The sequence below is a fragment of the Nicotiana tabacum genome, chromosome 21, assembly GCF_000715075.1.
Source record: "Nicotiana tabacum cultivar K326 chromosome 21, ASM71507v2, whole genome shotgun sequence".
Lineage (NCBI taxonomy): Eukaryota > Viridiplantae > Streptophyta > Magnoliopsida > Solanales > Solanaceae > Nicotiana > Nicotiana tabacum.
The window spans coordinates 88,825,760-88,851,863 of record NC_134100.1 but is presented as its reverse complement, the minus strand read 5'-3'; the positions used below and the strand labels follow the sequence as shown (position 1 = coordinate 88,851,863).

The window sequence follows — 26,104 nt, the reverse complement described above, 5'->3', positions numbered from 1 at the left end:
GTTGGGGGCGCTGCATCTTTAATGGATGCAGGTTCCACAACAGGCGGCTTTGATCAGTGATAGCGGTGCACCCTCTTCCCAGCTGACTTGGTGAGCTCCACTTCATTTCGGGGTCGTATATCTTTTACTCCTTATGCATTTAGTTTTGAGGTATACCCGAGGCCTTGTTGCCGGCACTATCATTGTACTTCTTTGTATATATTAAAGGCTCCGTAGACATGGTGTTGGGAAGGTCAAACTAGTAATGTTGTATTTGTACCATATATTCCACTTCAAACTATGAAAGTGTTTGTATTTTGAGACTTAAAAATGATATAACTAATGAAATGTATCTTCTCTTTATTCATGGGTGAGTTCGGATAGAAGGCATTGGACAACCTTGCTTGGCCGGGTTATCTCGGTTGAGCACCGATCGCGCTCCCCGAGGTCGGGGCATGATATTGTACCTCACACAAACTGACCTAAAGTAGTGAGACTTCTTTTTGTTTCATAAATTAATGAATCTAGATATTTTATTCTTGAGTCCACAAACGTTGAGTCCACCAAATTGTGAAACAAAAAGAAGTCTCGCATAACTTTAAAACACAATGTAAAAAACTATCCTCTTTATTAGAACTTGGTATCATAGTTAGTGTGATGACCGATAGGTCATTTTGAGTTTTAGCCTTTATTCTATTAGTATTTCTCCTTAATATGAAACGGCAATCCTCTAAAAGCATTCCAAACTCCATTTAGTATTTCTCGATTTACGTACACAGTCTGTGTCTTGTTTCGAAAAGTTTTTATGTGAAAAATTAAAGAAAATATAAAATTTTACCTTAAAATAATTTGAGTTGACTACGGTCAATATTTTGTATAAAAGGACTTGAATCAGTATTTTGACGATCTCGGTGGGTCCGTATCGTGATTTCGGACTTGGGCGTATGCGCGAAATTAATTTCGGAAGTCCATAGGTCGAATCATGTTGATTTGCCAAAATTTGGCAATTTGAAGTTAAAAGGTTTGACCATAGGTTGACTTTTAGCTATCGAGTTCAGAATTTGATTTTTGGACTTGGAATAGGTCAGTTATGGTATTTAGAACTTATGTGCAAAATTTGGTGTCGTTTAGAGTTGATTTGATAGGATTTGGACGTTTAGTTGTAATTTTAGAAATTCTTAAACTTTACTTTGAAATTCATGTATTTTAGAGTTCAATTCGTAGTTTTAGATGTTATTTTTGTATTTAGATCATGCGAACGAGTTCATATGATGTTGTTATACTTTTGTGAATGTTTGGGTTGGAGCCCCGAGGGCTCAGATGAGTTTCGGACATATTCCGGAATGATTTTGAACTAAAATTTGACTGCTGGTGATGTTGGTGCTCAAGTATCGCAATTGCGGGCACTAGCATCAAAATTGCAAATGTGACAGTGGGGGCTCAGTTGTCGCAATTGCGACATCCCCTTCGCATTTGCGAAGTCTCCCACATTTTGCCTTGGTTCGCAATTGCGAACATTTGTTCGTATTTGCCAAACTCCCTACTTCGCAGTTGCAAAGCCTTTTCTCGCAAAGCGAGGTTTTATGAGGTCGTCAGGGTTTGCAAATGCGAGCCTTAGACCGCTATTGCGAGGGTTCCCAAATAGGAATATTGTATCGCAAATGCGACATCTGTAACTGGTAAAAGGGCTATGAGATGGGATTTTTGGAAACATTCTCTCATTTTTGAACCCTAGACTTAGTAGGAGGCGATTTTGAAGAGGGAATTTCATCTATAAACTTTGGGTAAGTGATTCCAATCTATTTCTAATCATATTCTATCAATTTATCTTAGACTTTAACATCAAAATCATGTGAATCAAGGTGAAAAATTGTGAAACCTTGTCAAGTTTTTAAAAAATAAGAAATTGAGTTTTGAGAGTCGATTTGGACTCGGATTTTGAAACTAATCATATATGAACTCGTGGGGTCATGGGTAGTCAGAATCTACCATTGGACTCAGGTTTTGATTGGGCAAGCCCCGGGTTGATTTTTGTTGATTTTTTGAGAAAAGTGTAAAGATCTTAGCTTTATCTATTGTAATTAATTTTTCTAGCATTGTTTCATAGTATTAAGTCGATTTTGGTTAGTTTCGATTGGTGTGGAGGCAAATTTTAGAGGAAAGGCCCTGATTGAGCTTTGATTTGATTGCTGAGCGAGGTAAATGCTGGATCTAACCTTGACTTGAGGAAATTAGGAAATTTGTATTATGTGTTATGTGGATTATATGAGAAAACGACGTATATGCGAGGTAACGAGTGTATTTACACTGTTAAGATATTTGTTTCCATATTTCTTGTTATTTCATAACTTATTTTATTCCATGCCTTAATTATTACATGCTTCAATTACTTTCTATGCTGTAATTTGTTATTTGTCATCTGATTATTCTTGTATCGAATTAATCGTCTCTTCCATGACTCTGTGCTTAGTTGCTACTTGCCTTAATTGTTTTACTTGCACACCTTAATTGTCACATGTTTTACTTGTCATGTTGTTTTTGGCAATATTTGTTGCATTCTTTGATTTATTATGTGGTTCCTTTATTGCCTTGCACTTATACCCGTTGATTGTAGAAAATTCTTGTAAATTGAGTTATTGGTTTGTTTACGTTTATTTACATTATTTGTGGATCGAGTTGCATGCCACAACGGTTTGTGATATTGTGGAATAATGGAGGATTATGATATTGATAAATGACGATATGGTGGGATCGGGTTGCGCGCCGCAATAGTTTGTGTATGTAATACTTGGTATTGATAAATGATTATATGGCGGAATAAGGGAGGATTGTGATGGTACGGTGGGATCGGGTTGCGCGCCGCAACGGATTGTATATGTGATTCTTGATATTGATAAATGATGTTATGGTAAAATAAAGGAGGATTGTGTGTGTACGCCTGTACGGTGAGATCAGATTACGCGCTGCAACAGATTGTGTGTGTTGTACTCATTATTGTTATTGTGTTAGTTTTCAGCATTTTTATATAAAATTATGAGGTCTGTTATTCTGGGTTCTCTAATTGTGAGCTTGAGTTCATTTTTATAAATTAACTTCTTTACTTTCATTCTTGTTTTCTTTCCCTATTATTATTATCATTACTGCGTATATGTTATTGTAAGTGGCCCGTCTTAGCCTCGTCACTATTTCGTCGAGGTTAGGCTCGGCACTTACACAGTACATGGGGTCAGTTATACTCATTCTACGCTCTGCGGTTTTTGTGCAAATTTCAGAGTGGGTCCTAGCGACATTCAGTATATTTGCTCGAATCCAGTTGTTGACGGAGACTTGAGGTACAACTGCACAGCGTTCACAACTCTAAAGTCCCCTTCCCTTATATCTTTACTATTTTTTTGAGTCTCAAAATAGTGTATTTTATTGAGGCCATGTTTGTAGCACTCTAGAGTTCATGTACTCGTGACACCACTGTTATGTTTAGAGTCGTTGTTCTATATTATTATTTATACTAGACTTCAGACTTGTACCATTTTCATTGTTAATATCTTATCGTAAATTGTTAAAATCAGTAAATATTTTGTTCACATCGGCTTTCCTAGCAAGTAGATGTTAGGCGCCATCATGACCTCGAGGTTGGGATTCCGGGTCGTGACAAGTTGGTATCAGAGCACTAGGTTGCCTAGGTCTCACGAGTCATGAGCAAGCTTAGTATAGTCTGGAGGATCGGTACAGAGACGTCTGTACTTATCTTCTAGAGGCTATGAAGTTTTAGGAAAATATTCTCTTCTTTCTTTCTCTATCGTGCGATTTCATTCTATCATTTGATGATTGAAACATTCTATTCTTGTTCTCTTGCAGATGGGGAGAACACGTACAACATCTGCAATCGGACAAGAGCCGGAGCCCCATGTGGCAGCTACTACTAGGGGCAGAGGCCGAGGACGAGGACGAGCCATAGGCAGAGCTCAGCCTAGAGCTCCAGCAGCAGCACCTGCAGTGAAGCCTCAGATTGATCATGAGGAGGAGGTCCCAACTTAGACCGTACTCGTCGAACTAGCTCAGGTCCCGGAGGGATTCGTAGCCACTCAAGTGCTTCAGGACGCTCTAGTCCGCTTGGTAGGCCTTATAGAGAGTGTGGCCAAGACTGGTGCATTTCCGGTGGCACCAGCCATCTTTCAGGCTGGGGGAGGAGTACAGACTCTCGCTACCCATACTCCAGAACAGGTGGCTCCCCTATATCAGACTTCAGTAGCCCAACTGTCACGACCCAATTTCCCCTCCGTGTGACGTCGTGACGGCACCTAGTCTTTATAACTAGGTAAGCCTAATATTTTGCGGAATAATGAAATAAAAATATGAATTTAACCAATTATTCAAAAATACACAACAAATCCCAAAACCCAGAACATCGTGAATCACAAACTACAGAAAGAAAAATCTAGTGTCTCTACACCTCAGAATCTAACAAGGAAAAATACAGAAGATAATGGACATGAGAAAGAGTAGAAGGGGACTCCGAGGTCTGCGGACGCGACAAATATACCTTGAAGTCTCCAAAGCTGTCCCAACTCACTGATAGTGCGGCTGATAAGGTACACCTGGACCTGCACATGAAAAACATGTGCAGAGAGTAGCATGAGTACACCACAATCGGTACCCAGTAAGTGCCAAGCCTAATCTCGGTCGAGTAGTGATGAGGCGAGGGCCGTACTGGTAAATATATAATAAAATAATATAGAGTGTAATACCGTAATAAAATAAAGGCTGAAATTTAATAACAATGAAATCATAGAAGGTAACAACTCAGTACACAGAAACATAACAGGGGATCTCCCGAGATACCGTCCCATAGTCCCAAATGTAAATGTGCAGGGGTATCTCCCGGAATACCATTCCGTAATCCCAAAATAAATGTGCAGGGGGATCTCCCGGAACACCGTTCCATAGTCCCAAAATAAATGTGCAGGGGGATCTCCCGGAATACCGTCACGTAGTCCCAAAGTAAATATGCAACGCGAATGATAGAAATACAACTACATCACGAAATTCTTAGAATTTAGACTAAGTACCAGTCATGGAAGAAGCAGGAAATTCATTAAGCATGCTGCACATAATTCACATAAATAATTAAGACACGTAGACATGTTGTATTAGACTAAACATGATAGCTACACATATTGGAATAACTCAATTAAGAATGAAAATAGATTAGTACTCATTAAAATGGTATAACTCAAAATAGTAGGAAAACATATTGCTGCTCAGTAAGAAAATCGGGTTTTCCACAACTAGCCTGTGTACCTACTCGTCACCTCACGTACACGACGCTCACATAGCACAATAGTTCCAAATCTTAAGGGGATTTTCCCCACACAAAGTTAGGCAAGCCACTTACCTCGAGTTAAGCTTAATCAATCCGTAAGAATGCCCTTTCCACGAATATTCGGCTCTGAATGGTCCAAATCTAGCCAAAAGCAATTACATATCATAATTACAACAATAATAGACTCATCTAATTAACGAAATTAACATTTTAACGAAAATTTCGAAATTAACTCAAACTTCGTCCGTGGGGCCCATGTCTCGAAATCGGGTAAAATTCATAAAATACAAAAGCTCGTTCACTCACGGGTCTAACCATATCAAAATTACTAAAATCTGACACCAAATGGTCCTCCAATTCCACAAATCAAACTTCCAAATCCCTAGCCTCCAATTCCCAATTTTCACCTTAAATACACACTAACTAGGTGGAAAAATACATGGGGAAGCAAGATTATTGATCAAAAATAAGCACAATGGACTTACCTCAAGAAATCTCTCGAAAATGCTCTCAAAAATCGCCCTAAACGGAGTTGCAAAGTCCAAAAATGACAAAAATCGCGAAGCCCTTCGGTTTTAACCACTGCTCAGGTATTTCCGCATATGCAGAGCCTGCACTCGCACCTGCGGGTGCGCCTGTGCGGCAAAAATGTGCGCATCTGCGCAAATCACTTACCCCCCTCTGCCTTCGCACCTGCGATGAAAGGGTCGTATCTGCGCGTGCGCGTCTGCGGAATTCCCTTTCGCTTCTGCGGACCATACACACCTGCGAAGACCCCTAACGCATCTGCGGGCATCGCAGATGCGGAAATCACCTCGCACCTGCGACCCCTAGAACTCCTCCATTTTACCGCTTCTGCACCAATTTGCTCGCACCTGCGGGCAGCCTTGCGCAGGTGCGATTACAGCAGAACCAGCAAAAGCACCACATTTTTCCTAAGTCCAATTTCATTCCGTTAAGCATCCGAAACACACCCGAGGCCCCCGGGACCTCAACCAAACCTATCAACCAATCCTATAACACCATACAAACTTAGTCGAGCCTTCAAACCACATCAAACAACACCAAAAATCATGAATTAAGCACGGATTCAAGCCTAAAAACCTAGAATTTTTCCAAATCCTACAAACGATGCCGAACCACGTCAAATCTAGTCCGAATTACCTCAAATTTTACACACAGGTCACAAATAACACTACGAACCTACATCCACTTTGGGAAATCCATTCCGAGCTCGATATCAAAAATTTCCACTATCAGCCGAAATCGCCAAAAATTTAACTTTCACCAATTCAAGCCTAAATCTACTATAGACCTCCAAAACATATTCTGGATGCGCTCCTAAGCTCAAAATCACTCAACGGAGCTAACGGAGTCGATGAAATTGCATTCCGGATCCGTCTTCATACAGTTCCGACTAGGTCTAAATTCTAAGACTTAAGCTCTCATTTAGGGACTAAGTGTCCCAAAACACTCCGAAACTCAAAACCAATCATCCCGGCAAGTCATAATAGCAGAAATAGATATAGGGAAAGCAGTTAATAGGGGTTCGGGGCTCTAACTCTCAAAACGACTGGCCGGGTCGTTCACCAGCCAGTTGGGGTAGTTTAGCTGATTGTTGCGGCATAGGCCGGGGATAGGCCCGCTATGTCTTCTGAGGCCTTGTTGAGGCTGGATAAGTTTACCAAGCTCTTTCTTATTCATTTCAGCGGTGCACCTTCTGAGGACCCACATTATTACTTAGACTGTTGCCACGAGGTATTGCACAACATGGGTATTGTTGAGACCAATGTGGTCAACTTTGCAGTGTTCCAGATGACCGGTTCCGCCAAGAGATGGTGGCGAGATTGTGTGCAGAGCAGACCAGCCGGTTTACCTCTACTTACTTGGGATCAGTTTTTGCAGCTATTTCTAGAGAAGTTAATTCCTTTCACATTGAGAGAGGAGTACCGTAGAAGGCAATTCGAGCCCCTCCAGCAGGGTGGCATGACCGTCACCCAGTATGAGACCAGATTTGTGGACCTAGCTCGTCATGTAACTATCTTGATTTCCACTGATAGAGAAATGGTAAAGAGGTTTATTTATCGTCTTACTTTTGGCATCAGTCTTCATATGGCCAAGGAGACAGGGGATGATATTTCCTTCTAGAGGGTCGCAGAGATTGCTAGATGGATCAAGATAATTCGTCGTCAAGATAGAAAGACGATGCCTGAGAAGAGGCCTCATCCTATTGGTGGTTTCAGTTGTGCCTCATCTGGAGACATGGGTTCTTTTGGTAGAGGCCACCCTCTTAGGTCGATTCAGTCAGCTCTTCAGGTAGCCCACTGTGCTTCGGGAAGTTGAGACCACGAGGTGTTGCGCAACATGGGTATTGTTGAGACAAATGGGGTCGACTTTGTAGTAAACTAGATGACCGGTTCTGTTAAGAGATGGTGGAGAGATTATGTGTTGACTAGACTAGCTGGTTCGCCTGCACTTACCTGGGATCAGTTTTTACAACTATTTCTTGAGAAGTTCATTCCTTTCACTCTGAGAGAGGAGTATCGCAGGCAGTTTGAACATTTTCAGTCGGGTGACATGACCATCACCCAGTATGAGACTCGATTTGGGGACCTATCTCGCCATGCCATTGTTTTACTCCCTACTGAGAGGGAGAAAGTGAGGAGATTCATTGATGGGCCCACCTTCAGTACTAGGTTACATATGGCTAAGAAGACTAGGGACAATATTTCTTTCCAGAGGGCCATATATATTATTAGACGGATCAAGATGGTTCGTGGTCAGGAGAGGGGGCCGGTGTCTGATAAGAGGCCTCGTCATTCCGATAGTTTCAGTGGTGCCTCATTTGGAGGCAGGGGTACTTTTGGTAGTGGGCATCCTCCTAGGCTATTTCAGTCAGCGCTTCAGGCATCCCATAGTGCCTTGGGTAGTTGTGGTCCTTATGTATCACATCCTGGGCAGGCAGCCTACAGTGCACCGTCATCTCATATTAGTGCGCCTCTAATACAAAGCTACCACTGTGGTTATCCTGCCCGTTCGGGTTAGTTTCAGCTTTAGCAGCTACAACAACATGATGGGTGTTTTGAGTATGGGGGTACATATCACATCAGGAGGTACTGTCCTATATTGTTGAGTAGCACGCCATAACAGAGTTCTCGTGCCATGGTTTCGGCACCAGTTGCTTCATCGCCCGCTCAGCTGACAAGAGGTAAAGTTTACGCCATTAGAGGTGAAGGTCAGGCCGTTAGAGATGGAGGCCAACCAGCTAGAGGCCGCCCAAGAGGTGAAGGTCAGGGTGGTGGGGCCCAGCCTCATTTTTATGCATTCCCAGCTAGACCTGGGGCCGATTCATCTAACGATATTATCACATGTATTGTTCCAGTTTGCCATAGAGATGCTTAAGTTCTATTTGATCCGGGCTCTACTTATTCCTATGTGTCATCCTATTTTGCTTCATATCTGGTTATGTCTCGTGACTCTTTGAGTGCTCTTGTGTATGTGTCCACGCTTGTGAGAGATTCTATTATTGTAGATCGTGTTTATCGCTCATGTGTGATTACTATTGGGAGTCTTGAGACTAGTGTAGATCTCCTACTTCTTGATATGGTAGACTTTGATATTATTTTGGGCATGGATTGGCTGTCACCTTATCATGCTATATTGGATTATCACGCCAAGACAGTGACCTTAGCCATGTCGGGGTTGCCTCGATTAGAGTGGACAGGGAATCTTGGCCATTCTACAAGAAGAGTTATTTCTTATGTCAAGGATCGACGTATGGTCGAGAAGGGATGTCTAGATTATTTGGCCTATATTCGTGACTCTAGTGCGGAGGTTCCTTCCATGGATTCGATATTTGTTGTGCGTGAGTTTCCAAAGGTGTTTCCTACAGATCTGCAGGGATGCCACCCGACGGAGATGCTAACTTATGTACTTATTTGGCTCTGGGAACTCAACCCATTTCTATTCCACTATACAATATGGCCCCTCCTTAGTTGAAAGAACTGAAAGAGCAGTAACCAGATTTGCTCGATGAGGAATTCATTAGACCTAGTGCCTCACCTTGGGGTGAGCCCGTGTTGTTCGTAAAGAAGAAAGATGGTTCGATGAGGATGTGTATAGACTATTGACAGCTGAACAAAGTCACTATCAAGAACAAGTATCCGTTGCCGAGGATTGATGACTTATTTGACCAGCTTCAGGGTGCCAAAATATTTTCGAAGATTGATTTGAGGTCTGGCTACCATTAGTTGAAGATTAGGGCATCGAATGTCCCAAAGACAGCCTTTCTAACTCAGTATGGCCATTATGAGTTCCTAGTGATGTCATTTGGGTTGACAAATGACCTAGCAATATTTATGGATTTGATGAACCGAGTATTTAAGCCCTATTTGGATTCTTTAGTGATCGTATTCATTGATGATATCTTGATCTACTCCCGCAGTCGATAAGAGCATGAGCAACATCTTTGGATTGTACTTCAGACTCTAAGAGATAGTCAGTTATATGCCAAGTTTTCAAAGTGTGAGTTTTGGTTGGACTCAGTTGCCATTTGGGGCATGTTGTATCGGCCAAGGGCATTAAAGTGGATCCTAAGAAGATTGAGGCGGTTCAAAACTAGCCTAGACCAACTTCAACTACAGAGATTCAGAGTTTTCTAGGTTTGGCAAGTTATTATCGCTGATTCTTGGAAGGGTTTTCATCCATAGCAACCCCATTGACTAGATTGACCCAGAAGGGTGCCCCGTTTAGGCGGTCCGATGAGTGTGAGTTGAGCTTTCAGAAGCTCAAGACTGCTTTGACTACGGTGCCAGTATTGGTGATGCATCGCGTATTGGGCTCGGTGCAGTATTGATGCAGGATGGTAGGGTGATTGCATACATGTCGCGACAGTTGAAGGTTCATGAGAAGAATTACCTTGTTCATGACTTATAGTTTGCAGCCATTGTTCATGCACTGAAGATTTGAAGGCATTACCTCTACGGCGTGTCATGTGAGGTATTCACGGATCATCAGAGTGTACAGTATTGGTGCAGCGAAGGTGGTTGGAACTGTTGAAAGACTATGATATCACCATTTTGTATCATCTTGGGAAGGCCAATGTGGTGCCCGATGCATTGAGTAGAAAGGCTGCAAGTATGGGTAGCCTTGTGTACATTCCAGTTGGTAAGAGGCCGCCAACATCAGATGTTCAAGATTTGGCCAATCAGTTCGTGAGGTTAGATGTTGCGGAGCCCAGTCGTGTCTTAGCTTGCACAATCTCTCGGTCTTCTTTATATGAGCGCATCAGAGAGCGTCAGTATGATGAACCCCATTTGCTTGTCCTTAAGGACACGGTGTGGCACGATGGTGCTAAGCAGGTTACATTGGAGATGATGGGGTGTTGCAGATGCATGGTCGGATTTGTGTGCCCAATATGGATGGGCTTCGTGAGTTAATTCTTAAGGAGGCCCACAGTTCACGGTATTCCATTCATCAAGGTGCCGCCAAGATGTATCAAGACTTGAGGCAGCATTATTGGTGGAGAAGAATAAAGAAGGATATAGTTGCATATGTGGCTTGGTGTCTGAATTATCAGCAAGTAGAGTACGAGCATTAGAGGCCTGTCAGTTTGCTTCATAAGCTTGAGATTCCCGAGCGGAAGTGGGAGCATAGTACCATGGATTTTGTTATTGGGCTCCCACAGATTTCGAAGAAATTCGACACGGTATGGGTCATTGTGGACAGGTTGACCAAGTCGGCACATTTAATTCTTGTAGCAGTTATCTATTCTTGAGAGCGGTTAGCTGAGATCTATATCCGCGAGATCATTCATTTTCACAGTGTGCCAGTGTCCATCATTTCAGATCGGGGTGCGTATTTCACGTGGCACTTTTGGAGGTCCGTACATCGTGAGTTAGGCAAAACGGGTTGAATTGAGTACAATATTTCACCCCCAGACAGACGGACTGTTCGAGCGCACCATTCAGATATTGGAGGATATGCTTCGCGCTTGCGTTATGGATTTTGGGGGTTCTTGGGATTAGTTCTTGTCGCTTGCGGAGTTTTCCTACAACAACATCTACCAATCGAGTATTCAGATAGCTCCCTATGATGTATGGATTTTTAACGGGCTGGCTGGGACGGGCTGGACACAAAAAAAATCAGCCCGTCTGTTTAACATTGCGGGCTGTTAACGGGCTGTACTTTTTCGGGTTTTTTTTGTCCGTCCGGGTTCGGGCTTAGAGAGTTGTTAGCGGGCCGTACATTTTTTTTTTAAAAGTAAATTTTGTTTTTCTTATTCAATGTTATTGATACTTAAGTGTTTGCAAACTTTTAAGACTTAGAATTAAACTTTGAAGTTTAAAGTTTTAAAATTGAAATTTGAAAGTAAGTGGCTACAAAAAATTATTTAATAAGACCAATAGGCAATATGTAAGGATCAAGCTCCGAAGACTTTCATTTGATATTTTTATTGAATAATATATAATACTTCAAATTAAGTTGCAAGTTCTTTTTTGATTTTGTTATTTTTGAACTTGCAAATTAAAAGTTTACAACAATTATAAAAAAAAAACAAAAAAATAGTACATCACATGCTTCGCATCATTTTTGTAAGTTCATCCATGTCAACATGAGGTTCTTGGTTTCTGGCATTAGTTGAATCAGAACCATAAACCATTATATCTCCAATTTCTTGGTTCTCCGCTTCATCTACCTCATCACACCCTTGATTTCGTCGTTCTGATCTTATCCAATCTCTGAAACACACTAGAATTTCCAAAGCGTTGCAACAGAAGAAGGAATATTTACATCTACAACAGAAGAAGCATCAACAATGTTAGCATAATAATTATATAATGTTTCTAAATATTTGTGTAGATCAGAAATACAAGTGTCAATATCAGGAGTTTCAGTTGGTGCAATATCCATATAAGAATATAAAGCAGTGATTAATTGGCGACAAGTGGCCATTTTGATAGAAGGGTTTAAAATAGCACCAATTAGGTAAATAGGGGGAATTAGGTAGAAATATTTTTTAAACTTATCTAGCATAGATTCAACAAGAGAAGTATATCCTTCTTTCTTCTTCAAATTATGTAGTAAAAGAGAAATTTCAGCAATATGAACTAAACCATTTGCAATAGTAGGATAATTTGCAATATTTGAATTTGACTGTTAGCAACGGTCCAAAAAAAACGTTAAAAACGGGCTGAACCGGGCTGTATCCCGATAAAAATCCGTTAACGGGTTAACAGGCTTAGCGGGTTTCGGTGCACCGATATCAAAAAATTGTTCATTTGAAACCCGCTCCCTGCCCAACTCATCCCAGCCCGCCCCCACGTTACAGTACGGGAGGCAGTGTCAGTCGCCCTGCCCGATTAACAGGTATACTATGAGGCATTATACGGGAGGTAGTGTCATTCGCTAGTTGATTGGTTTGATCCGGGAAAGGCTCGATTGTTGGGTACCGATTTGGTTCAGGATGCCTTGGAAAATGTCAAGATGATTCAGGATCAACTTCGCACAACTCAGTCTAGGCAGAAAAGTTATGCCTATCAGAGAGTTTGTGATGTTGCATTTATGGTTGAAGAGAGGGTATTGTTATGGGTTTCACCCATGAAGGGTGTGATGAGGTACGAAAAGAAGGGCAAGTTGAGCCTTAGGTATATGAGTCCCTTTGAGATTCTTGAGAGAGTGGGTGAGGTGACCTACAAGATTGCATTGCCACCTAGTTTATCAGTAGTACATCCGTGTTCCATGTCTCCATGCTCCGAAAGTATCACAATGATCCATCCCATGTGTTAGATTTCGGCTCAGTCCAATTGGACAAGGATTTAACTTATGAGGAGGAGTCGGTGGCCATTCTAGCCCGACATGTCTGGAAGTTGAGGTCTAAGAGCTATCCTTCCGTTAGAGTACAATGAAGAGGTCAGCCAATCAAGGCAGCCACGTGGGAGTCCAAGTCTGACATGCGGAGTAGATACCCACACCTTTTCACCAGTCTAGGTACCTTTCTATGTCCGTTCGAGGACGAACATTTATTTTAGAGGTGGATAATGTGATGACCCAATAGGTTATTTTGAGTTTTAGCCTTTATTCTCGTATTCCGAAACCTCGACTAGCTCCGTTTAGTGTTCCTCGATTTGCAAGCGCAGTCCATGTCTTGTTCTAGAAAGTTTTTATGTGAAAATTTGAAGAAAGTGTGAAATTTTGCCTTAAAATGATTTCAGTTGACTATGGTCAACATTTTATGTAAACGGACCCGAATCAGTGTTTTGATGGTCCCGGTGGGTCCTTATCATGATTTCGGACTTGGGCGTATGCCCAAAATTGATTTTGAAAGTCCGTAGGTCGAATCGTGTTGATTTGCTGAAATTTGGCAATTTGAAGTTGAAAGGTTTGATCGTAGGTTGACTTTTAGTTATCGAGCTCGGAATTTGATTTTTGGACTTGTAATAGGTCCGTTACGGTATTTCGAACTTGTCTGCAAAATTTAGTGTCATTTAGAGTTGATTTGATAGGATTCAGACATTTAGTTGTAATTTTAGAAATGCTTGAACTTTACTTTGAAATTCATGCATTTTAGAGTTTAATTCATAGTTTAGAATGTTATTTTTGTGTTCCAATCGCGCGAGCGAGTTCGTATGATGTTTTTAGACGTGTGGATTTTTGGGTTGGAGCCCCGAGGGCTCGGATGAGTTTCAGACATATTCCGGAATAATTTTGAACTAAAATTTGACTGTTGGTGCTCAAGTATTGCAATTGCGAAGGTGGCAGTGGGGGATCAGTTGTCGCAATTGTGACATCCCCTTCGCATTTGTGAAGTCTACCGGATTTTGCCTGGGTTCGCAATTGCGAACATTTGTTCGCATTTGCCAAACTCCCTGCTTCGCAGTTGCGAAGCCTTTTATCTCGCAAATACGAGGTTTCATGAGGCCGTCAGAGTTCGCAAATGTGAGCCTTGGTCCGCAATTGCGAGGGTTCGCAAATGCGAATCCTGTGTCACAAATGCGACATCTGCAACTGGTAAAAAGGTTGGAAGACGTGATTTTTGAAAATATTCTCTCATTTTTGTACCATAGACTCGACATGAGGCGATTTTAAAGATGGAATTATATCTATAAACTTTGGGTAAGTGATTATAATCCATTTCTAATCATATTCCATCAATTTATCTTCGATTTCAACATCAAAGTCATGTGAATCGAAGTGAAAAATTGTGAAACCTTGTCAAGTTTTTGGAAAATAAGAAATTGAGTTTTGAGGGTCGATTTGGACTCGAATTTTGAAACTAATCACATTTATAAACTCCTGGGGTCATGGGTAGTCGGAATCTATCGTTGGACCCGGATTTTGACCGAACAAGCCCCGGATTGACTTTTGTTGACTTTTTAAGAAAAGTGTAAAGATCTTAGCTTTATCTATTGTAATTGATTTTCCTAGCGTTTTTTGATAGTATTAAGTCAATTTTGGTTAGATTCAATTGGTTTGGAGGCAAATTTTTGAGGAAAGGCCCCGGTTGAGCTTTGATTTGATTGCGGAGCGAGGTAAATATTGGGTATAACCTTGACTTGAGGGAATTAGGAAATTTGTATTATGTGTTATGTGGATTATGTGAGAAAACGGTGTATATGCGAGGTGACGAGTGTATATACGCCGTTAAGATATTTGTTTCCATATTTCTCGTTATTTCACGACTTATTTTATTCCATGCCTTAATTGTTTCATGCTTCAATTGCTTTCTATGTCGTAATCTGTTATTTAATTATTCTTGTATCAAATTGATCGTCCCTTCCACGACTCCGTACTTAGTGCTACTTGCCTTAACTGTTTTACTTGCACACCTTAATTGTCACGTGCTTTACTTGTCCTGTTATTTTTGGTAATATTTGTTGCATTCTTTGATTTATTATGTGGTTCCTTTATTGCCTTGCACTTATACCCGTTGATTGTAGAAAATTCTTGTAAATTGAGTTATTGGTTTGTTTACATTTATTGCCATTGTTTGTGGATTGGATTGTACGCCGTAATAATTTGTGATATGGTGGAATAAGGGAGTATTATGATATTGATAAATGACGATATGGTGGGATCGGATTGCGCGCTACAACGTTTTGTGTATGTAGTACTTGGTATTAATAAATGATGATATGGCGGAATAAGGGAGGATTATGATATTGATTATGATGGTACAGTGGGATCTGGTTGCGCGCCGCAATGGATTGTATACGTGATTCTTGATAATTATAAATGATGCTATGGTGAAATAAGGGAGGATTGTGTGTGTACGGTGGGATCGGGTTGCGCACCGCAACGGATTGTGTGTGTTGTACTTGTTGTTGTTATTGTGTTAGTTTTCAGCATTTTTATATGAAATTACGAGGTTTATTGTCACGACCCTAGGCTCAAACCTGTCGTGATGGTGTCTATCGATGGTACTAGGCCAATCGACTCCCATAATACTACAACAATTCATACAAAGATATGCCAAAAGGCATCTTGTATAGCACAATTTCATAAAAGAAACAAGGGTTGAACTCAAAAATAGAGATGCAGAATGAAAAGCACCAAACATTGGGGTGTCACTGAGTCATGAGCAACTACTAAAAACTGGTCCGACAATAATAAGACTAACATAGTCTGGGAAAAATCTAAAATACAACTAAGGAGGAGATAAAGAAGGAGAAAACATGGCTGCGATCGCCAGGCAACTACCTTGCTAACTCCAATGATCAGCTACATGAATATCAGCAACCGCTACCGTGACCAAAAATGCCTGGATCTGCATGCAAGGTACAGGGAGTAATGTGAGTACACCAACTCAGTAAGTAACAGAAATAAATAAAGGCTGAGAAGTAGTGACGAGCTAAATGCAAGTACTGTTCATATCACAAAAAATTAGTAAAGTGCGGCATGCTTTGTAACCAGAGTTTAAGTCAAATCAGCTTGTTTAAATCAAGTTCAAGTAAATCAATTAGAAATATCTTTCAACAATTCTCAAACAAGGACTCAAACAACTATGAGCATGGATGATGAAATCATATACTGCCCCTCGGGCTAACATCACTCAGTCCTCCCAATCACTCCAACCTCACAATCACTCATGCCTCACCATCACTCATGCCTCACAATCGCTCAACACTCGGCACTCGTACTCAGTAGGTACCTGCGCTCACCGGGGGGTGTTCAGACTCTGGAGGGGCTCCTACAGCCCAAGCGCTATAATCTGCATGGACAACTCACGTGCTACACGGACAACTTACATGCTATAATATCATATCAGAATCCGCACGGACAACTCACGTGCTAAGGTACAATACCTCACAAACAGGCCTTCGGCCTCACTAAGTCATAAACCTCTCCAGTCTCTCGGGCTCTCAGAAATCAAAGAAATCAGCACAAACAACATTAACATGATGCAACAAATAAAATAACAGAGACTGAGCTATGATGTAAGAATGCATGAACATGACTAAGTACGGGATATCAACTAAAGCAGTGAGAGGACATCAAGAAATGACCTCTAAGGGTCTAAACAATACTGGCATAAGGCCTAGACATGGTATCTAGCATGATTTACAGTAAATCTTTCTAAAGCACATAAAAAGCATATAGCTACAACAGGCTGTTCAACTTTACAGTTGCTACGGGATGGACCAAGTCACAAATCCCTAATGGTGCATGCCCACACGCATGTCACCTAGCATGTGCGTCACTTCCAAATAGTCACATGACACAAAAATTCGGGGTTTCATACCCTCATAACTAGATTTACAACTGTTATTTACCTCAATCCGAGTAAATCTCTACTCCGCAATTCCCTTGCCTCTTGAATCGGCCTCCGAACGTCTCGAATCTAGCCACAAACAGCACAATACCATTAATATATGCTAAAGGAATCAATTTCACAAGAAAACTACTAAATTAGACTTAAAACCCGAAATCGACTCAAATTCGACCTCCGGGCCCACGTCTCAAAATCTGACTAAAGTCACAAAACCCGAAAGCCCATTCACTCACGAGTATAACCATATAAAATTCATCAAAATTCGATATTATTTGGTCCCTCAAATCCTCAAATTACACTCTCCAAAATCCCAAGCCCTAACCCCTAATTTTCACTTCAAAAGCCCACAAATTAGATGAGAAATCAACGGGAAAGCACCATATCTAGGAGTATTAGAGCTCAACAGCTTACCTCTATGAAAACCCTTGAATCCCCTTCAAAAATCACCCCAAAAGCTCAAAGTCCGAGTTAAAAATGGTGGAAATGAGCAAAAATCACGAAGTCCTCAATTTATACATTCTGCCTCGTGCGACCGCACCTGCGGCCCCTTTTTCCGCTTCTACGATGCCGCACCTGCGGAATTTCCATCGCAGGTGCGGAACTCACTTAAGATCCCAGGTTCCGCATCTGCGGCTAAATCTCGCACCTGCGAAAGCGCACTTGCGCATCATAATCTGCTTCTGTGACCATCGCAGGTGCGGGAACTTCATCGCACCTGCGCCTTCTGCCCAGCTCCTCCAATCTCGTATCTGCGATCTCCCGCTCGCTTCTGCGGGCTCGCACCTGCGATGAGACATCCGCAGGTGCGATTATGACAGTTGAGTTCAACTTCAGCAATTCCTCCAATTTCCAAACTTGTTCCGTTAATCACCTGGAATTACCCCGAGGCCCTCGGGACCTCAACCAAACATACCAACATAACCCACAATATCATACGAACTTAGACAAATCATCAAATCACTCAAAACAACATCAAAATACCAAATTACACTCGGATTCAAGCCTAAGGACTTTTAAACTTCCGAATTCCACCAACGATGCCGAAAACTGCTAAACCATGTCCGAATGACCTCAAATTTTACACACAAGTCAAAAATAATACCACGAACCTATTCCAACTTCCGGAATTCCATTCCGACCCCGATATCAAAATTTTCACTACCGACCAAAATCGCCAAAATTCTAACTTTCGCCAATTCAAGCCTAATTCTACCACGGGCCTCTAAATCTCATTCTCAACACGCTCCCAAGTCCCAAATTACCTAACGGAGCTAACGAAACCATCAAAATTCAAATTCAAGGTCGTTTACACATAAGTCAATGTCTAGTTGACATTTCCAACTTAAGCTTCTACTTTAGAGACTAAGTATCTCAATTCACTCCGAAATCACTTCGGACCCGAACCAACTAACCCGATATATCAAAATATAGTGAAAATGCACAAAAGGAAGCAAAAATGAGAAAAATGAGGCTATAACTCTCGAAACGACCGGGGGGGAGGGGGTCGTTACATCTGTTATTCTAGGTTCTCTGATTGTGAGGTTGAGTTCATTTTTATAAATTAACTGCTTTATTTTCATTCATGTTTTCTTTCCCTGTTATTATTATCAATACTGCATACAAGTTATTATAAGTGTCCCGTCTTAGTCTCGTCACTACTTCGTCGAGGTTAGGCTCGATACTTACGAAGTACATTGGGTCGGTTGTACTCATACTACACTCTACACTTCTTGTGTAGATTTCAGAGTGAGTCCTAGCAGCGTTCAGTAGATTTGCTCGGATCCAGTTGTTGACGGAGACTTGAGGTATAACTGCACAATGTTCGCAACCCTGAAGTTCCCTTCCCTCATATCTTTACTGTTTTCTTAGTTTCAAAATAGTGTATTTTATTCAGACCATGTTTGTAGCACTCTAGATGTTCATGTACGCGTGACACCAGTTTTTGGGTTATGTTTAGACTCGTTGTTCCGTATTATTATTTATACGAGACTTAAGACTTGTACCATTTTCATTGTTAATATCTTGTCATAAATTCTTAAAATCAATAAATTTTCTGTTCACATCGGCTTGCTAGATGTTAGGCGTCATCACGACCCCGAAGTTGGGATTCCGGGTCGTGACAGTTAGTGAACTATTTTCATTATAAACCCTTAAAAGAATAAAGTGTGTGTAGAAAGATAAAAGGATATACAATTATAAATGAGATTGTGTGGTTGATACATTTTAAAATAAGGATAATAATAGAGACATTTTTTAAGTTTGACTTCGAAAATACCAATTCTATTGTACTTTGTAATATTGCACTTACCGACCTTGTTTTAATTTATTTTATCATAATTATTTGAAACTATTTATTATTAACACAACAGAAAAGGTTCAAAACTACCCCTCGACTATTTGATAAAAAACAAGTTTACCCTCCGTTAAAAGCTGACATCATTTATACCCCTATCGTGACCTAAAAGGGTCATTGCTACCCTCCTTCACTAAAGGACACATTTTTCAAAAAAAAAATCGAAAACATATTTTTCTCTTTTTTAAATTCCACCTGGTACACCTCCCCTCTCCCCTCCACCCCTTTTTTTAGAAAGGGTCAAAAACTATCCCTGGACTATATGAAACAGGATAATTATACCCCTCTCTAGTCCCTTATTTTAGTTTTTTTTTCTCCCCTTTATTTTTTTTCTCTTTCTTCTTCCTCTTCTTTCAACCTCCATCGAAGAACCTCACCCAAAATCCCCCATAGACTCTAAAAAAGTTTCCCAAATAAAGTAACACATGCTAATAAAAATACACTTACACCCTCACAAATTACAAATATAGCACACCATCATAAAACTTTCATATTCAAGTGAACCTTTAGTAGAATTGTACTTACATATCATGCGTGCTTTAGAGGACTTGTTTTTCTACTAATTGACCTTTTTCCTCATGGTTTGCTTTTCTTGTGGTAAATAAATGCATCAACCGATATATACTCCATATGTTACGATTACATAAATAGGAAAAAAGTAACTAAAACTAAAGAAAACTTTAGACACAACATTAATAGGAATAAAAATATGATTTCTGGGTAGATAGGGTCTCTTCGACAATTTTTTTAATGCAAAAGCTAAATTAAAAATAAATTTTGTAACACAAAACATTCGAGGCAAGATCAACTCGTGAGTGACATGAAAAATTTACTTTTTATTTTTTTATTTAAAAAAACTATTTAGTTACATAAAGTTAAAACTCGATTAATGGTAAAGTTATCCTAGTGTTACATGTTCTCTTTGCAGCTAAAATCGTCCTTATTAATCTTGGAGGGTTCTGTGCTATTAATAGATAATGGTGCGCACATAACTTAAATTCATTAGGGAGTAACTTATCGAAGAGAACTAATTAGAATTTAAGAGATTATATAAAGAGAACCAATCTATTTTAGTTGTAATATATGCAAATAAAAATACACGCACATTCACTCGCAATAGAGGTTGAAAAAGAGAGGACGAAGAAGGAGAAAGAAAATGAAAGAGAGGAGATAAATGCAATTTTTATTGGCTTGTAATTTTTTGGGAGGATTGAGTCAGGTTATTAAAAAAATAAAAAGAAAATGAAGGGGAGGAAAAAAGATCAAAAAAATAAAACTAAAATAAGGGGTTAGGCAGGGGTATAATTGTCCCATTTTGTATAGTTCAGGGGCAGTTTTGAACCTTTTCTATAGATTCAATACAACCCAATTCTCCTTCAACTATATTGATAGATTTTATATTTAATTTTAAAATTGGAGGTAAGGGGGAATTACAAGGTGGGAAATCAAACTCTCATCGGTATAATAAAAGGCAATTAGTATATCAAGTTTTTTTTAAAAAATGTGCAACTTGAATATCAAACGAGGTTTAGTAATACAAAAATACAAAATGAATTTAATTTATATATATAGACAATTTTAAGAATAATAAAAAAAAGAAATCACCCCCACCCCCCAAAATATCTGGCAAAAAATCCCTCTTTTAGAACCTTCTAGGGTTTTGTTATCCTCAAAAGGCTCTACGAATTCTATCTTCAACAGTGTAAAACACACACTTCAGTCACTCAGTCTGTAGTAGATAATTCATCTCCTTTGTCATCAGTTCAACCTCTTTCCCAGCAAAGGTGCTTCCTTTTTTACGATTAATTGAAAATCTTGAACTCATTTTTTGATTTACTCTCTTTTTACTTCTGGGATTTATTCTATTAAGGGGTTCTTGATTTAGTTAAGAATTCTTGAGCTTTTATCTATACGTGTACTTTTTTTTCTTCTGGGTGCTGAGGATATTGACTATTTTTTGATTGTGGGGTTTCTTGATTTAGCTCAGAAAGCAATGGCGACAACTCAGTTGACTGCATCATCCATTTCTGCTAAGGGTTTTGCTTCCTTTGAAGGGCTTAGGTCAACTAGTAATGTAAAGGTTGCATCTTTTGCTCTTTTAAAGCGGAATAGCAGGTTGTCCCGTGGTCTTGTTGTGCATATTTTGGGACATTCTTTTTTAAATATAAAAGGATAACAAAATCAGGACATAAGGAGCTATACTACATTTATTTTGTGGAAGGGGAGCCTTGGCTTAACTGGTAAAGTTGCTGCCATGTGACCATGAGGTTACGGGCTCGAGCCGTGGACCCTTGTGGTCCGGCCCTTCCTCGGACCCACGCCGCATAGCGGGAGCTTAGTGCATCGGGCTGCCCTTTATTTTTCGTCAAACTATGTTGCTATAATAGCTGAATAGTTAGGAAGAATTGCTTTGATGGGTTCTTTTTCTGCTCCGAATTGGTTGGCATTCTACAGTGTCAAACAGTGTCAGAGCTAGAAATTTTAATAAGGGGTGTCAAAATATTAAGAAGCAAAAATACGCAGAATATAAGGGGATTCAATGTTAGTCTATATATACATAAAAAAAATGAAATTTTGACCCAGCTACACAGTTTAATTTTTTGGTGAAGGAGTGTCATTATTGACAGTTCTTAGCCTAAGGTGGCTCCGACACTGGTGTCAAACTTTTGTGAGTCGATGATGTTAATTCGCGTCATTGCTCTCAACATGAATGTTTGGCTATCTTGTTCATTCTTTAGTTGGCGCAACTTTATAGTCAGCTAAAACTTATGGGAAGAGCTTGCTGAGCCATCTACTTCAGCCAAAATTGGATTGGGCAACGTAAGCTGCTAACTGATTTTAAGTTAACTGTTCTGATTTTGTGGATAAGTAGCTCTATCTTGTGCCTGGTTAAACTAAGCGACGAGTTTGTAATTGTGCTTTATTGCGTTGGGTGTTTCTGTTTTTGTCGTCAAAGAGATGTGATTCTGATATTTCATTGCCTGAATTAAAGTTTGCATCTTCTGTCAAGTATGTATTTGGAAACAAATGATGAATTAAGCTTTAGGTTTCTGGTGTCTAGTGGATTTTTAATGCCAAGCTTTGTCATTGCAATACATTTAAGGGTTGCCGTGCTGTTCTGGAAGTTTTCTTATTTATCTTCTTCCTTATTCTCTTGTTGTCGTTCGTGCAGTACACTTCAGTTAAACCTCTCGGTGATAGAGTTTTAGTGAAGATAAAGACTGCAGAGGAGAAGAGTGTAGGTGGTATCTTGCTTCCGACATCAGCGCAATCAAAGCCACAAGGAGGTGAGATTGTCGCGGTTGGGGAGGGTCGTTCAATTGGCAAGACTAAAGTGGAAATTAGTGTGAAGGTAATTTCATAATCAATGATATACTCAGCTTGGTTTTCGAGCATGATTTTTCATTTTTCTAAAAGGATCGTATTACGTGTAGAATGGTACCCAAGTGCTGTACTCGAAATATGCGGGAACTGAAGTTCTGTTTGATGGATCTACGCACCTGATCTTGAAAGAGGATGACATTGTTGGTATTCTCGAGACCGATGATATCAAGGATCTGCAGCCCTTGAACGACAGAATTTTAATCAAGGTTTGTCATTATTGCTTTTTTTCCCTTGTTTGTGTGGCATTAAGGGTGGCATGTGGGCTGGTTAGGACCGGGCCCGGCCCAGGACCGCAAGCCCAAATGGGCGGTGGGCCTAAATGGTCCTAACCGGATAGGACCGGGACCGTGGGGAATTGGGCTGGGTAGTGGGCCGGTCCCATAGGCGAGGCCCGCGAGACCGGGACCGGCTTGGAAGTGGGCCGGTTTAAGCTGTCCTAAACGGGCCTATCTGGGCCCAAGGGCTAAATTTTTTTAAAAAAAGAATCTGCCACATTATAGCCTTTATGGCATTTAAAATATGACCGTTTTACTTGCCAAAATAGCCGTTGGCTATTTACCCCCCCCCTCTTTGTTTTTATCCAAATATTTTTATAATTACACTTTTTCTTATATATATATAGCTTATATATATATATATATACTATACGATATATACATCTTATATCGAATATATCTTTATATATATATATATATATATATATATATATATATATATATATGTGTGTGTGTGTGTGTGTGTGTATCGAATATAGCTTATATTTGTCTTTAAATTTGAATTAAAAAATTTAGGTCACAATTTTATAATATAATTTACAAGGAATTGCCTTAGATATTTTTATTACCATTTTTTTCTCTAACTTCTATAAAAGAAATTTAAAAAATAGAAAGTATCTGTTGGGCCCACTTAGGCACAGGACCGGCCCACTTAGGCCCGGGACCGTTAGTTCGTCGTCCCGGTCCGGTTCCAACAAGAAGCCCGCGAAACCCGGGACCACTTAGGACCGGTCCACATAGGATCGGGCCCAGGAAGCCCACTTAGGACCGGCCCCGGCCCACATGCCACCCTTATGTGGCATCTAGATTTTGATTAAATGATACATGCTCTGTATGATAAGTTTTTTGTACATGATGACCTGTTTCCCTATTTTATATTTTATATTTATTTCGGAAATAGTGTTTGCTAAATGAGAGTTGCATTTTTGGAACTTTGGCTTCGTTTCCCTGTCTCTTACTCTTTCTTGATATTGCACTTTCTTCAAGATTTTTATTTTCTGAAGTGTCATTAAATTTTATATCAGGTGGCTGAGGTTGAGGAAAAAACTGCTGGAGGGTTGTTCTTGAGTGAGGCGGCAAAGGAGAAACCTTCAATTGGCTCGGTAAAATTATGCACTCTGCAGTTCCGCTAGTATTATCCCTCCTATTATTATTTCCAAAGTCAATTTCTCCGTTTCAGATATTATATTTGTTGAGAGGATATAATTTTTACACACCGAGGGGGTTGTTTGGTTTTGATGGTTATTTAATTCTAAACATAAAATCCTGCATAAAATAATACCGTGTTTGATTGGCAGCATGAGAAAGAAATAGTTGCATATCTAATGCAGAGCTTGGTTGGTGTGCGTTAAGTTAGGCGGGAAACGATGAATTATATTATGCTGGAGAGTATGTGAAAGAAGAATATATGTATTAGCAATGCGGGGATTAAACTATTTAAAGACAAAAAATACCATTTTAAAGTTAGTAATTGATGTATAACAATTTCATTATTAATCACTTCATAACAATTCCTTCATTTCTAGTCCCCATATAAACAATCCCTGCATTATAATCTCCGTATACCTATGATGTGAACCAAACGACCCTTTTAGACTATTTTAACATGTTGTAGTTGATTACTAATCTTACTTCTTATTGAAGGTTATATGTAGTTAACTCTTTTAGGTAAACTGTAAACGCCAGTGCAAAGAAGTTAAACTCTTGTTAAGATCTGTTGCCTTTTCTGTGGTTGAACTAGGTAATTGCTGCTGGACCGGGTCCTCTCGACGAGGAAGGGAACAGGAAATCACTTTCAGTATCTCCTGGAAATACAGTTCTGTATTCCAAATATGCAGGCAATGACTTCAAAGGGGCTGATGGCGCCGACTACGTAACACTAAGGGCATCTGATGTAATTGCTGTGCTTTCATAGATGAATTATATAACAAGCCATTCATTCTCATACCTATGTTCGCGCGGTGTAGTCTAGAGAAGAAGAGAATGATGTACCACTTTTGAATAAAACTTTTGCAAATTAATGATTAATATCAAAGTGTAGAATCCAATTTTACATCTGCTATTCTTCTTGTATCTTAAGTTTGCAGAAGTCTCAGTTTTTGGTCTTCTGTTAAAAGTGAAGGAAACAGAATGCTAGGTTACCAACTTAAAAGATGCAAAGAAGATGTGGCTATAGGTTTTGATAATGGGATAGTTAGGCAGGAAAAGAGATGAAAATTGAATTAATTTTAAAGAGCACTTTTATAAAACGAATAAAAGTTCATAACCTCGTATTTTTCTTTTTGAATTAGTTTTTTTTTCATATTTTCTTAGTTGGCATGAGTGAGAATATTAATTTATCTTAGTTGGCAATAGTTAAGGACTATATTGCAAATATAGAAAAATAAAACATTTAAAATAAAAAAAAAATTCACTCGAACAAAATGCCTCCCGAACTGATATCATGTCCATTTTTCTTCTTCATCATCTTTCTTCTTCACTCAGTAGGAGTATTCTGCAATTGATTTGCTCAGTCTTTCTGGGTAAGAACTCAGTAGAACTTTCTTCACTCATTTTCAGCTTTGATCAAAAGTTTAAGATTTTTTTTTGTACCTATTTTTTGCAATCCATTTTTCGTAGGCGATCATAAATAATATATGAGCAATTTCTATATAACACATAGGCAATTTATGATTTTATCATGATACTTTATTTAAAAAATGATCCTAGTAATAACTAATAAGAGATCAAACAGAGAGATCACTTATGCGATCATAAATAATATAAGAGCAATTTGTAGATAACATACAGACGATCTATGATTTCACGAGAAATTTCCATTCTTTAAAAATGATCCTGTAACGACCCGACCAATCGTTTTGCTTTCTAAATTCCCGTTCCCCTAAATAAGACTCCCCGTATGTGCATTTACTGTTTTATGACTTGCGGGGATGGTTAGTTCGGGTTTGGAAGGGTTCAGGTTGAAATCGGAACACTTAGTTCCTTAATATTGGCTTAAAAGGGGTAAGTTTGACTTGAGTAAA

General features: G+C 39.7%; 1 protein-coding gene across 1 annotated transcript; it reads left to right on the top strand.

The window, feature by feature from the left end:
* The first annotated feature begins 21,065 nt into the window (after positions 1 to 21,065).
* Positions 21,066 to 25,136, top strand: LOC107769079 (20 kDa chaperonin, chloroplastic). Its single transcript, XM_075241934.1, has 6 exons — positions 21,066 to 21,206; positions 21,405 to 21,556; positions 22,484 to 22,774; positions 22,857 to 23,012; positions 24,107 to 24,184; positions 24,823 to 25,136. The coding sequence occupies exons 2-6, from the start codon at positions 21,416 to 21,418 to the stop codon at positions 24,994 to 24,996; spliced, it is 840 nt and encodes a 279-aa protein (XP_075098035.1). The 5' UTR covers positions 21,066 to 21,206; positions 21,405 to 21,415; the 3' UTR covers positions 24,997 to 25,136.
* Positions 25,137 to 26,104: the final 968 nt, after the last annotated feature.

Excerpts from the sequence above, each read along its gene's own strand:
- LOC107769079 (XM_075241934.1), top strand. The coding sequence starts at position 21,416 with ATGGCGACAACTCAGTTGACTGCATCATCCATTTCTGCTAAGGGTTTT. Across the intron at positions 23,013-24,106 it reads ACGACAGAATTTTAATCAAG|GTGGCTGAGGTTGAGGAAAA; the intron begins GTTTGTCATTAT and ends ATTTTATATCAG. Across the intron at positions 24,185-24,822 it reads AGAAACCTTCAATTGGCTCG|GTAATTGCTGCTGGACCGGG; the intron begins GTAAAATTATGC and ends TGGTTGAACTAG.